Source organism: Octopus sinensis, linkage group LG8, assembly GCF_006345805.1.
Source record: "Octopus sinensis linkage group LG8, ASM634580v1, whole genome shotgun sequence".
Classification (NCBI taxonomy): Eukaryota; Metazoa; Mollusca; class Cephalopoda; order Octopoda; family Octopodidae; genus Octopus; species Octopus sinensis.
Genome location: NC_043004.1, coordinates 91,013,898 through 91,028,055, shown reverse-complemented (window position 1 = coordinate 91,028,055; position 14,158 = coordinate 91,013,898). Strand labels below are relative to the sequence as shown.

The 14,158-nt window shown below is 38.6% G+C and overlaps 1 protein-coding gene across 1 annotated transcript in view; it reads left to right on the top strand.

The window, feature by feature from the left end:
• LOC115215194 (hillarin) overlaps nt 1-14,043 on the top strand; it is a 126,384-nt gene extending 112,341 nt beyond the window's left edge. Inside the window, exons 8-10 of the mRNA XM_029784385.2 lie at nt 5,533-5,676; nt 8,201-8,356; nt 12,909-14,043. Of these exons, the coding sequence (XP_029640245.1) occupies nt 5,533-5,676; nt 8,201-8,356; nt 12,909-13,899 (1,291 nt within the window). The 3' untranslated portion in view covers nt 13,900-14,043. The remainder of the gene's footprint in view (nt 1-5,532; nt 5,677-8,200; nt 8,357-12,908) is intronic.
• The last annotated feature ends 115 nt before the right edge of the window (nt 14,044-14,158 follow it).

The window sequence follows — 14,158 nt, the reverse complement described above, 5'->3', positions numbered from 1 at the left end:
TCATGTTTGGGCTGTGCAGTGGTCTTTGATGCAGTTCTCTCAGATTTTCAAGACCCCAACAATGACAGTTCTGTTGATTCATCATGCCATTGAGATGAAAATGAGCTTCATCACTCATTAACAAAATGAGGTTGTCATTTGCTTCAAAAATTGCTTCCATCTGACGTGCAAAATTAAGGTGCTGTGCATAGTCCCATGGTTTCAACTGTTGCCTAATGACCATTTTTATGGGTGGAAATGCAGGTCTTCATGCAAAATGCACCTTGCCATTCGATTACTGATGCCAAGTTCAGTGGAATCGCTCGGAGCAGAGTGATTCAGACTCCATATCAAAGCTTGTCTGACATGTTCAACCGGTCTCGTGTACAAAGTGCATTCACCCAATGTAAGATTGTGTTACGAGTGGGAACAGCTTGATTTTGGTGAATGTTGAAGTAGCGTCAAACCTCATACTGAACTGATGTGACAGACTCATTATTCTTCACATAACTGTCATAGGCAAACATGCGATGCTCTGTCGTCCACAGCACCATGGCTTCACCTGGAAAGCAAAAAGATGCTAAGACACCATGAACTAAATGGTACCTGTCAGACATATGCACCTCCTCTTGGAGCTGTGTAATAGCCATTTCAAAAACATTCAGCCTCTCTGCCCCACCCTGTATATGACTATCTTTTTATTTTGAACACATATTTTTCAAAATATTTTAAACACATTAACAAATATCTCAAAAACTAAAATTATTCTGTAGTGTTATAGTATTGTAAAACTTAAATAAATGTAAGTGGCATTATAAATATAAATACATTACATGCACTTTGTACACGAGACCAGTTGAACACGTCAGACAAGCTTTGATATGAAGTCTGAATCACTCTGCTCTGAGCCATTCCACTGAACTTGGCATCGGTAATCGAATGCATTGAACTCTCTCATGCACCAAATGGCAATTGCTCAAAAGCATTCGTGAAGTAAAATCATGTAGCAACACCAAATGGCGGTGCCCCAGCATGGCCACAGCTCGTGAGCTGAAACTAGATAAATCACCGTTTAGCGTCCGCTTTCCATGCTGGCATGGGTTGGACAGTGCAACTGGGGTCTGGGAAGCCAGAAGGCTGAACCAGGCCCAGTCTGATCTGGCAATGTTCCTACGGCTGGATGCCCTTCCTAACGCCAACCACTCCGAGAGTGTAGTGGGTGCTTTTTACGTGCCACCGGCACAGGTGCCAGACGAGGCTGGCAAACGGCCATGATCGGATGGTGCTTTTTATGTGCCACCGGCACGGAGGCCAGGCGAGGCTAATTTCAGAGATCTACTTCCCCGACAAGTGATTTGATCTGAGACCCATTGATATATATATATATGGAGAGAGAGAGGGAGAGAGATACACACACACACACATATGTACATATATAGGCATGTGTGTGTGAGAGACCATCATCACGATCATTTTTCATACTGTCATGGATTGGACAGGAAGGAAGGAGGGTTTAACGTTTCGAGCGGAGCTCTTCGTTGGAAACATAGGAGAAGGAAAGAGCTAGAGAAGGGAAGACAGAGAAAACAAAAATTGCCAACGGTACACACGCGGTCACATTATATATATATATATATATATATAATATATATATATATACGAAAGAAGGTTTGAAAATGCAATTTAAAAGATGTTTATTTACTTAACCGGTTTCACTCTTTGGAAAAAGATTGCCAAAAGTAACATAGAATATTATGAATTCAAAAAAATTTACATAATTGCCACATTACATGTATATATACAGTCTTTGGTAACAGGGACATGTTAAGGACATAAAGAAGTACAACTTTGTGATGAGAATATTTGAAAAAATGGGCAGAAAAGATTAAAACAAATATATTATACATCTCAGGGGTCAGTACAGAATATTATGAATTCAACCTCGCCTTGAATTCATAATATTCTGTACTGACCCTGAGATGTATAATATATTTGTTTTAATCTTTTCTGCCCATTTTTTCAAATATTCTCATCACACTGTTGTACTTCTTTATGTCCTTAACATGTCCCTGTTACCAAAGACTGTATATATACATGTAATGTGGTAATTATGTAAATTTTTTTGAATTCATAATATTCTATGTTACTTTTGGCAATCTTTTTCCAAAGAGTGAAACCGGTTAAGTAAATAAACATCTTTTAAATTGCATTTTCAAACCTTCTTTCGTATATATATATATATATATATATATATATATATATATAATATGCATGCAAACATGTGCTATATGTATGTGTTTTGTGTCAATGTATATTTTTGTATTGAAGTATATGAGCATATGTCTATATTCATGTACATGTATGTTTATACCTACATACATACACACATACATGCATACACACATATATGCATCTAGGTAAGTTAACAATTGTATAACACATATGAAGTTATATGGGAGTTTTTAGATTGTATATCAAGCATATCAGATCGGAGATAAAGAGTTCAAGAGATTTATAAGAAAAGCAGCAGCTATAAAACTGATTAAATTATCTATGTATCATCATCTTCATCATCATTATCATCATCATCGTTTAACGTCCATTTTCCATGCTAGCACGGGTTGGACGGTTCGACCAGGGTCTGGGAAGCCAGGAGGCTGCACCAGGCTCCAGTCTGATCTGGCAGTGTTTCCTCAGCTGGATGCCCTTCCTAACGCCAACCACTCCATGAGTGTGGTGGGTGCTTTTTACATGCCAGGAGAGTCTGGCAGCATCCACGATCGGTTGGTGCTTTTTACGTGCCACCGGCACGGAAGCCAGTCAAGGCAGCACTGGCATTGGCCACGTTCAGATGGTGCTTTTTACGTGCCACCGGCACAGAAGCCAGTCAAGGCGGCGCTGGCATCGGCCTCATTCAGATGGTGCTTTTTACGTTCCACTGGCACAGAAACCAGTCAAGGTGGCGCTGGCATTGGCCTCGTTCGGATGGTACTTTTTACGTGCCACCGGCACAGGTATCACAACTACTATTTCCATTGATATTTATATCTGTATTATTTACAGTTACACCCACACAACAATATACATGAAAAAACGATACAAGTGTATACATCTGTCTGTATATCTGCATGCATACATACGTACATACCTACAGCCAGATAGACAGATGGATGTATACATGTATTGTTTTTTTATGTGTTATTGTTGTGTAGGCATTTGTGTATAGAGAGCAGATACACATTGATATCATCATCAGTTTCATGATTGCTCCTTTTTTACAAATCTCTTGAACTCTTTATCTCCGATCTGACATGCTTGATATACAATCTAAAAACTCCCACATGAATTCATATGTGTTAAATACAAGTGTTAACATGTCTAGATGCTTGCTTGATTTGATTCCACACTCCTTCTATCTTATATAAGTTGGCAATCAAACTATTCAGTTTTTTTTTTTTTTGATATTCCTGTATCCCTGGTGAGATGATGTAATCATTGCATAGAAGAGAAAGTGGTATTGTGTTACTGAAACGAACTCAGGAAATGAATCTGTTGAAGTATCAATAATATTATTTTCCTGTTATTTTTTCTGATGAAAGATATGTGTGTGTGTGTATATATATGTGTGTGTGTTATATGTATGTATGTATGTATGTATGTATGTATGTATGTATGTATGTATGAATTGTATATGTGTGTTTGTGTGTGTGTATATATATATCTGGATAGGTGCAGGAGTGGCTGTGTGATAAATAACTTGCTTACCAACCACATGATTCCAGATTCAGTCCCATTGACATTGAGTAGCGAGGTCCTTTCCTCCTCCACATTCTAGAGAGGCCACTCGCTAGGGAGGCCTTAAGCCAACAGGTTTTGGATCTAATGCTTTATGGATGTGAAACCCAGGGTAATCCCATAAACCAGCCTTATCTAACTTTATTTATATGTATGTATATATATATACAGGCGCAGGAGTGGCTGTGTGGTAAGTAGCTTGCTAACCAACCACATGGTTCCAGGTTCAGTCCCACTGCGTGGCATCTTGGGCAAGTGTCTTCTGCTATACCCTCAGGCCGACCAATGCCTTGTGAGTGAATTTGGTAGATGGAAACTGAAAGAAGCCAGTCGTATATATGTATATATATATATGTATGTGTGTGTATATGTTTGAGTGTCTGTGTTTGTCCCCCCTAGCATTGCTTGACAACCGATGCTGGTGTGTTTATGTCCCCGTCACTTAGCGGTTCGGCAAAAGAGACCGATAGAATAAGTACTGGGCTTACAAAGAATAAGTCCTGGGGTCGATTTGCTCGACTAAAGGTGGTGCTCCAGCATGGCCGCAGTCAAATGACTGAAACAAGTAAAAGAGTAAAGAGTATATATATATATGTGTGTGTGTGTGTGTGTTTATATATATCATTCAGTGTTCACTTTTTATGCTGGCATGTGTAGGCCAGTTTCACAGGGAACTGGCAAGCTGCCAGGCTGCAATACATATATACATACACACACATACATACAGACAGTCAGATTGATAGATATAGATTTATCTGTAGATTTTTATATATTTACCCCAGAGGGTGACAAGTTAAAAAGGAGATATGTCTGGAAACTTAAAATAAAGTACTTGAAGTTCTTGATGAGCCATAAACAAAACAGAATATATCTGGCTGGGCTAACAACTATTGATTAAATATTTACATGTGTGTGTATGTGTGTACATATATATATATATATATATATATTCTTTTACTCTTTTACTTGTTTCAGTCATTTGACTGCGGCCATGCTGGAGCACCGCCTTTAGTCGAGCAACTCGACCCCGGGACTTATTCTTTGTAAGCCCTGTACTTATTCTATCGGTCTCTTTTGCCGAACCGCTAAGTGAAGGGGACATAAACACACCAGCATCGGTTGTCAAGCAATGCTAGGAGGACAAACACAAACACACATACACATACACACACACATATATACATATATACGACAGGCTTCTTTCAGTTTCCGTCTACCAAATCCACTCACAAGGCATTGGTCGGCCCGGGGCTATAGCAGAAGACACTTGCCCAAGATGCCACACAGTGGGACTGAACCCAGAACCATGTGGTTGGTTAGCAAGCTACTTACCACACAGCCACTCCTGTGCCTTATATATATATATATATGTAGTAGCATTCTTTGATGCAGTATACTTTACCAGATATTTATGATTCAGTATTTAGATCAACATTTCACACCTCCATACATGTTGCATTATAACCATGTTATCCTAGTAGGGAAGGCTGGGTTGTTATAAACATGAGTCACATAATATTTGAATAATAACAACATCAAGGTATTTCACTTGTAAGGACTAAAGAGAATGGATATCTGCAGAATAACATATATATTAAATGCTATCAAAATGTTAATAATTTATTTTGTTATTATTCAAAGATACATATATACATGTATGTGTGTATGTATATACATAAATGTATGTGTTTGTGTGTGTGTGTAACTATTGAAGTACCGAAAACTTACCATGATAATTGTTTTCTGTCATTTGTCTAGAGCAATCTACCGATGGATAACAGTTATGGACCTGAATGTGATGCAGTTTGATGATATTGTAGACAATGATACACCACTAGGAATTCTGAGAGGAATTAAATATGGCACTGAAACCTACCATGTACTTTTTATGAGATTGAGCAGGTAAAGTAATAAAGGAAAAAAAAAAAAAACTGTCCAACGTATTGATTTATTACTTTGATTTTTGACCTAAACTTATGACATTAACTTATGACTTTTTGACTTATGACATTCACTTATGACTTTGTCTTGTAATTTCATCTTTTGTTATCAACTTACATCAGCTTTTGATTTTGAATCAAAAGTTTTAACATGTGACTAGTAACATTGACTCTTTAAAATGTTAGGAGTACATTATTAGAGAGATGGTCCTAATAGCATTGAATGGGTTGGGAAGTGGAGGCCAAAGGTCAATATTTTGTCACTGACATTGTACTGTGTTAGTGGTCACAACAGTTAACTTGCAAATAGCCCAGTCTACCTAGCTGTAAACAATTACTGCAGCTTCAGAATAACATGTTCTTGTCAGCAGAGGCAGCAGAACTGTAAAGTTGATTTCTGTTTTGTTAGCTTAGAGTTCAATTGCTCTTGTGGTATGGGTATGGGTATGGCTATGTAGTTGAGGGGTTCACTTTTCACTTCTATGGTTATGGTTCTGATCCCAATGTGTGGTCTCTTGAACAGGTGTCCTTAGATGGTAAAACTGGATAAACTGAAAATATGTCAAAGCTTGTTTGACTGGGCTGAACCTATTCTTGGTTTGCAGATATTCACAAAAGGACCACTAATTCATGGCCAAACTCTAACCTTTGACCCACAAGTACATGGTCTCCTTTCTCTGGCTGTTTTACTGCTGCTATAATGGTCTCTCTCATTGGAGCTGGCTGAGTTCATGCCACGAACCACTCTGGTATTCCTATCCCACTCATCTCTCTTCCTCTCCATCACCTTGTGCTGTCCAGCCTCAGACCTTCTACTAATCACTTTTCCCCAGACCCAGCAAGTAAAACAAAACAAGACCTAATCCGTTACCCAAATTAACATCACTATCTGGTCCTTGGATATCTTCTGCAGAGTCCACTGTATTAAAAGCATTTAGAGCTGATTTCTAATCTGAAAGTTACTCTTGAGGTATGATTTATTCCTCCCTTTCTGCCAACCAGTAACAGAGGGTTTTGCAGAGTCATGGGGCTGGTCCTACCCTTCTTGCTTAGACTAAAACACAGAATAAAATAGCTTAGACAGGAATGGGTTTCACTGGGTTGACTTGATCTAGATACAAACACACCACCTTGTGATAATTTAGAGAGATCTACAACCTTTAGCCTCGCCTGGCCCCTGTGCCGGTGGCACGTGAAGAGCACCATCCTATCGTGGCCATTTGCCAGCCTTGTCTGGCACCTGTGCCGGTGGCACGTAAAAAGCACCCACTACACTCACAGAGTGGTTGACGTTAGGAAGGGCATCCAGCCGTAGAAACATTGCCAGATCAGACTGGGTCTGGTGCAGCCTTCTGGCTTCCCAGACCCCAGTTGAACCGTCCAACCCATGCCAGCATGGAAAGCGGACGCTAAACGATGATGATAATGATGATGAAGACTTACCACTACACACTCATGGCATGTTACACATGTACTGTGTGACCTTGACATGTTTGAAAAGCACTGGTCTAGAGGGTAATCAGTGTCCTTGACTCTTTACATAGCTGAAACTGATGGGAGGGAGAAATAGGGAGAAAGAGAGAGAGAGAGAGAGAGAGAAAGGTATCCCCAAAATGGTGGTGTTGTGGGACAGTATTAATAGTAGTGTTGTGAAGGGAGGAAGAGTGTGATGATGGCAGTAGCAACAGCAGTAGCAGCAACACCAGTTACTTTATGTGTTTGGAATAATTTATTTCTAAGTACCCCTGGTATTTTATGTGTGACAGATAGAATAGAGCAGCATGTTCTGCATTCAAATGTTTGTTCAGAATAAACTTTGGTGAGGTTTTTTTCACCTTAAGACCTAATCCATTACCCAGATTAAGACTGCCATCTGGTCCCTGAATGAACTACCAAGCATCCCTTCTTGTAGTTACAGTGGAAATGATCAATAAGATAATTGCCAATCAGTGATTGAAAATAGTTCAATGAACCATGATTACCTTCTCTTGCAGTCCCACTAGGAGCGATCAATAAAATGATAGGTTGTAAATTACTGGATCTGAATAAATTGATCATGGTCCCATCCCTCTCACACACACTTCATTCTCACATGTAAAAGAGAAAAAGATAACTGACATCTTTATATATAAAATTGAAGTTGTGTGTGTGAGACTCTGTCTCCTCCGATTTAGATTCCTAACTACTCCCACATTTTGCGGTGCAGTTTAACCAAAAGTGGGTATCTTATAGTCGTCATTCATATCAAGCCCTTCTGGGTATTAGCACACATCTACGATGAGTCTATGATTTAAAAAAAATTTACCATCATTTTTCCGAATTTTTAATGATTTTTGCTCGGGTTATATAAGGGAAGTAACTCTCTAAAAATGCTTATATAGTTATTTCCCTTACAAACCCGAGCAACGCCGGGCGATACTGCTAGTTCTATTATAAAACATTCTGTTGACTTTCCTTCATACGTCTGTCTGTCTGTCTTATTTCAGTTATGCCGGGCTGCAGTGCGTCGAAATCAAGGGTCATTCCAAAAGTGTTGGCTATGAGCCAGGTATGAAGATCCTTCCAGAAAACTTCCAAAATACATGGAATGCTATTTACATTGATGGGGACTGGCGATTGGTTCAGTGTAACTGGGGTGCCAGGTAAGAATCATAGCTGAGATTATATTTGGTATAATAAACACCAGTTTGAGATGGAACAAGAGAAACAGGCCATCTTACAAGATTCAAACAGCCATGTATCAGTTGCCAATCCCAAGTAAACAGCTATACTCTTTTACTCTTTTATTTGTTTCATGCTGGAGCACCACCTTTAGTCAAGCAAATTGACCCCGGGACTTATTCTTTGTAAGCCTAGTACTTATTCTATCGGTCTCTTTTGCCAAAGCGCTAAGTTACGGGGACGTAAACACACCAGCATCGGTTGTCAAGCAATGTTGGGGGACAAACACAGACACACAAACATATACACACATACATATATATATATATATACATATATACGACGGGCTTCTTTCAGTTTCCGTCTACCAAATCCACTCACAAGGCTTTGGTCAGCCCGAGGCTATAGTAGAAGACACTTGCCCAAGGTGCCATGCAGTGGGACTGAACCTGGAACCAAGCTACTTACCATACAGCCACTCCTGCGTCTATTATTCTTTTTCTAATTAATAGAGATGTCAAACCTACCAATAGCCTTTATTTCATCTTTTTCTCTCACCATTTGGGCTTATAATGTTAAATATTATTTATATTAAAACCTTAACAATCAATCATAACAAAAATCAAAAGATTTTCAGTATTTTTTTTTTTTTTTGTAATTTCTAAAAAAGTATTGAAAACTTGTTCTTGTTTTTCATGATATTCACCTCTTCAATCATTCTCTATTTCTAACCATCACTCACTCGTCCATACACTCTTGTGACCCCTACTCACCTTGTATCTTGAAGGTCCACCCTGACACCTTATCATCATTAATTTTATCTCTTTCTTGCTTCACCCTCATCACTCCCGTCTTCTATATAGTGGCTTCCACTTGTAGCACCTTGGGCAAGTGTCTCCTACGATAAAAAGCATTGGTGATGGTGCCACACAAAAAGCATGGTATGCTATATTGAAGGAACTAACCACTAGGGTTAGTATACCCAGTATTATGCATTAGCAATAGTGAAGACATCTAACCTAGAAGTAGCAGTCTGCACACCCCAGCAGTAATCCTTATACCAAGATACAGTTATTTGTACTATGCCTGTTAAACAATAGATGGAACACACTATCCAAACCTCTTACCCGTGACTATTATCAGGAGTTGCATTACCTGATTCACACAATGATGATTTTACTATCTAATTAAATAATATCAATACCACCTGTGTAGTATTCCAAATTGTTAATCATTAGACTACTTCCTACTGCTGGCTTTCTTTGATATCCAGTCTGGTATTTCCTCTAACTCAGTAATAGGTGTAGTTTATTATATAAGGGGTTTGTGGTTTGCTTGCCTTCCTACTTATTAGGACTTTGGTTTTAGCTAGGTTGACTCCAAGGCCCTTCGATTCTAATCCTTGTTTCCACACCTGAAACTTCTCCTCTAGTTTTGATAGGGACTCAGCAATTAGAGCAAGGTCATCAGTATAGAGGAGCTCCTGTCCTGAATTCCTCCATTATTGCCTGGAGAACTATGATAAATAGGAGGGGACTGAGGACTGAACCTTGGAGGACCCCTACCTCTACCTGGAATTCTTCATTGTACTCGTTGCCAACTCTCACCTTACTGACAGCATCCCTGTACATGGCTTGCACAGCTCTCACTAATCATTCATCTATCCCTAGTTTCCTCATTGATAAGGGATCGGGAGACCTTGTCAAAGGCTTTCTCCATGTCAATAAAAGCCAGGTACAGAGGTTTATCTTTGGCTAGGTATTTCTCCTGCAGCTGTCTTACCAGAAATATAGCATCAGTGGTGCTTTTCTCTGGCATGAACCCAAACTGCATCTCATCTAAACTCTCTCCCTAATTAGTTGGGCTATGACCCTCTCCGTGACCTTCATTACCTGATCCAACAACTTTATACCTCTGTAATTATTTGTATCTAAAGCGTCACCTTTACCTTTGTAGCAGTTGACTACAGTGCTGCTACACCAGCCATTGGGAATGACTCCTTTGTGTATCACCTGGTTAACTATACAGGTGACTAGGCTATAGCTGACACTGCCAGATATTTTGAGCATCTCTGCAGTGATTCCTAATGGGATGGGGGCTTTCTCTGTATTCATATTCTTAATTGCTTTATCTACAAAGGTGCTGTCAACTCGGATAGCTGGTCCCTATACAAAATGGGACAAGAATGCAAAACATCCAGACAGTTAGGTGATACAAAAAAATGACAACAAAACATCAAGATAGACGATGCTAAGAAAACAAGAATGGGTCATTCGGAGTTTTCTTTCCTCAGTTGAGTTCCAGATTATCTTTGCAATTTCAGCTGGTTATACTCAAGATTGCTCCAATCTGGCCAGCCCCAAGGAAAAACTAAGCTAAGAGCATTAGATTCCTTGGAAGAAAGCAGCGAATATATACAAAAACAAGGACGGGAAAAAATGATGGAGAATGTTACACAAATGCAAATAACAGGACATAACAATAGGTGTCTTTTGACTAAGGATGAATTAAATTACATATATCAGATCATTAAGAACGAAATGTCTAATTTTGAACTGAAAGTTATTTTACTTTATCCCAACAAAAGGCAATGCAGTTAATCAAAGTATGCACCTAAATTATCAACACATTTTTGCCATTAATCAGTAGCTTATTTATGCCAGCAGTGAAGAATTCTGGAGAGCAAGAAGGGATGAAATCACAAAAGGCTCTTTTTGCATCTTCTTCAAATTTGGAGATTTTTACCTTGCAAAACGTTGCCTAATGCCTGGAAAACGTGATAGTCAGTTGGTGCAAGGTCTGGTGAATATGGTGGATGACACAGTACTTCCAAGTTCAGTCCCTGTAACTTGAGGAGCATTCTTAGTGCAACGTGGTCAAGCATTGGCCTGTCTCTATTGACCAGTCTTCATTGTTTAATTGCAAGTTCACTCATCATTTCATCCAACTGATTGATGTATACATCCACTGGAATTGACCAAATCTCATGAAGCTGAAGTGGATGACACAAGTGCTGGACCACCAAACAGACACCATTAGCTTTTTATGGTGAATATTCTTTTTTGGATTGTATTTTGGCACTTTGTCTCTATCCAACCACTGTGCCGCATGCTTGCTATTGTTAAAAAGAATCCATTTTTCATCACACATAAGATGATGCAAAAACAGTTTGCTTTTATGCTGTGATAGCAAAGAACAGCAAGTTTCAAGATGACATGTCATTTGACGCTAGTTCAGTTCATGTGGTACCCACTTGTCCAGCTTCTTTACCATGCCGATTTGTTTCAGATGGTCCTAGACAGCTGAAATTGCAACATCAAACCTTGCTGCTAACTCACACATAATTTGAGATGTATCTACTACTACATTTTCCAGCTCATCATTATCCATCTTGGTCTCAGGTCTACCACGGGGCTGATTTCCAAGAGTAAAGTCGCCAGACTGGAACTTCTCAAACCATCAACGTACAGTGCTCTCATTCACCACATCTTTACCAAATACCTCATTGATGTTTCGAACTGTCTGGGATGCATTGGTTCCCTGACTGAATTCATATTCACAAACAACACGAATTTTTCATCTATCTATGGATTCACAAAAATTGATTTACATGAGAAAACTCGCAATACAATCAGACACCATGAATTGCATTTCGAAAAGTGTTGGTGTAACTCTTCAATGTTATAAAACAAAGAATTGTCAGGATAAAACATTAGACTGTCAAACTTGGTGCATAAGAAAATCGGACATTTCATTCTTAATAACTTGATATATATATGTGTGTGTGTGTGTGTATATGTATGTATGCATATGTATTTTTACATATATATATATATACCACACAACAGGAGTGGCTGTGTGGTAAGTAGCTTGCTAACCAACCACATGGTTCCGGGTTCAGTCCCACTGCGTGGCATCTTGGGCAAGTATCTTCTGCTATAGCCCCGGGCCGACCAATGCCTTGTGAGTAGATTTGGTAGCCTGTCGTATATATGTATATATATATATATGTATGTGTGTGTGTGCTTGTGTCTCTGTGTTTGTCCCCCTAGCATTGCTTGACAACCGATGCTGGTGTGTTTACGTCCCCGTCACTTAGCGGTTCGGCAAAAAAGACCGATAGAATAAGTACTGGGCTTACAAAGAATAAGTCCCGGGGTCGATTTGCTCGACTAAAGGCTGTGCTCCAGCATGGCCGCAGTTAAATGACTGAAACAAGTAAAAGAGTATGTACGCATATGTATTTATATATATAAAATTAGAAAAAAACACCTTTTATCAATTCAAAATGAACAATTAAATTACACCATCTAGAAAATTACATATAATAGAAAAATTGAAATCAAAATAACAATAAAATGTCAAAGATTAAGTAAATTGCAAAAAATAATAATAAAAACGTATATAATAGGTAGAAAAACCTATTATATGTAAGTGTGTGTATATATATATATATATATATATATATATATATATATATATATAGTTTCTCTGTTTCTAATTCTTTTTTTTTGTTTTTCTCTTGTTTTCTAGACACCTGGTTTTAAATAAGGATAAAATGCAAGAAAAGAATAACCGGGACCACATCAGATACCAGTATGATGAACACTACTTTCTGACAGATCCAGATGAATTCATTCAGGAATTTTACCCCTATGACCAGGAATGGCAACTGCTACAGAAACCGATATCACTGGAAAATTTTGAAGCTATGCCTTTTGTTCGTTCCATTTTTTTCCACCATCACATGAAGTTTGAGAAAGCTTATCAATCAGTGCTGTACACAAACAACAAAGGTGGAGTTGATTTAAAGATACGGGTGCCAGAAGACCTTGAAGATTCACTGTTGTTCTTCTACCAACTTCGTTCTGCTGATAAAGAAAAACAAAATACTTTGCATAAAAATATTAATTTTCAAGACTATGTGTTCCAGACAATGCATGATAATGTTGCCATCTTTAACATCCATGTTCCAACAACAGGTGCCTATTATATCGAGATCTTTGCCAATAAAATTGAAGATGATAAAAAGTTTCCGAACCATTTCTCTGTCAGCTCACCAGTTCGGTTGAAATGCACTTGTAAATTCAAGGTTGTTTGCGAAGAAATAACTGGTAAAATGCTTCCACTCCCACAGTGTGCTTCTGGTGAATGGGGGCCTAAAAAAGCAATGCGTCACTTTGGTATCAAACAGATTTATCCTGAAGATATGGATTTGACTGATAAAGAAAATCTAAAAGGTGGTCTCTTGAATGTTTATAATTGTGCAGAGCTGTTGTTTGAAGTGCCCTATCCACTGAAACCAGTGGTAAAACTAAGAATGAACCGTGTTGCTGACAGTTTTCTTGAAAAATATGTATCTGTTGACATAAAGGGCACAAAAATGGTTGCGTCATTTACATTACCAAATTCTGGCCAATATGGTCTCGATGTATTTACACATACAACTTCCAGCACTGATGGTAGTCAAGTGGCTCATATATGCAAGTACCTGATAACTGCTCAGGTGTTGATATTCCTGTGACAATTCCATACATTGAAAAGTCAGATACTGAATCAACAACTCCTATTCCTAAAGAGAAATCATGGGGACCAACAGATAACTTCAGTAACTTTCAAATACAGACTGTAAGCCACCCTGAACCTCACATTAATGTTAATTCAAACCCACTACAAATTAAACTTAGTTGTCTGAAAGACACAGAGTTTGCTTGCAACCTGACAAAAGAACGAAATGTTGAATGTCCAGATACTGTAGTTATCAAAAAAAATGATTCTTCAAC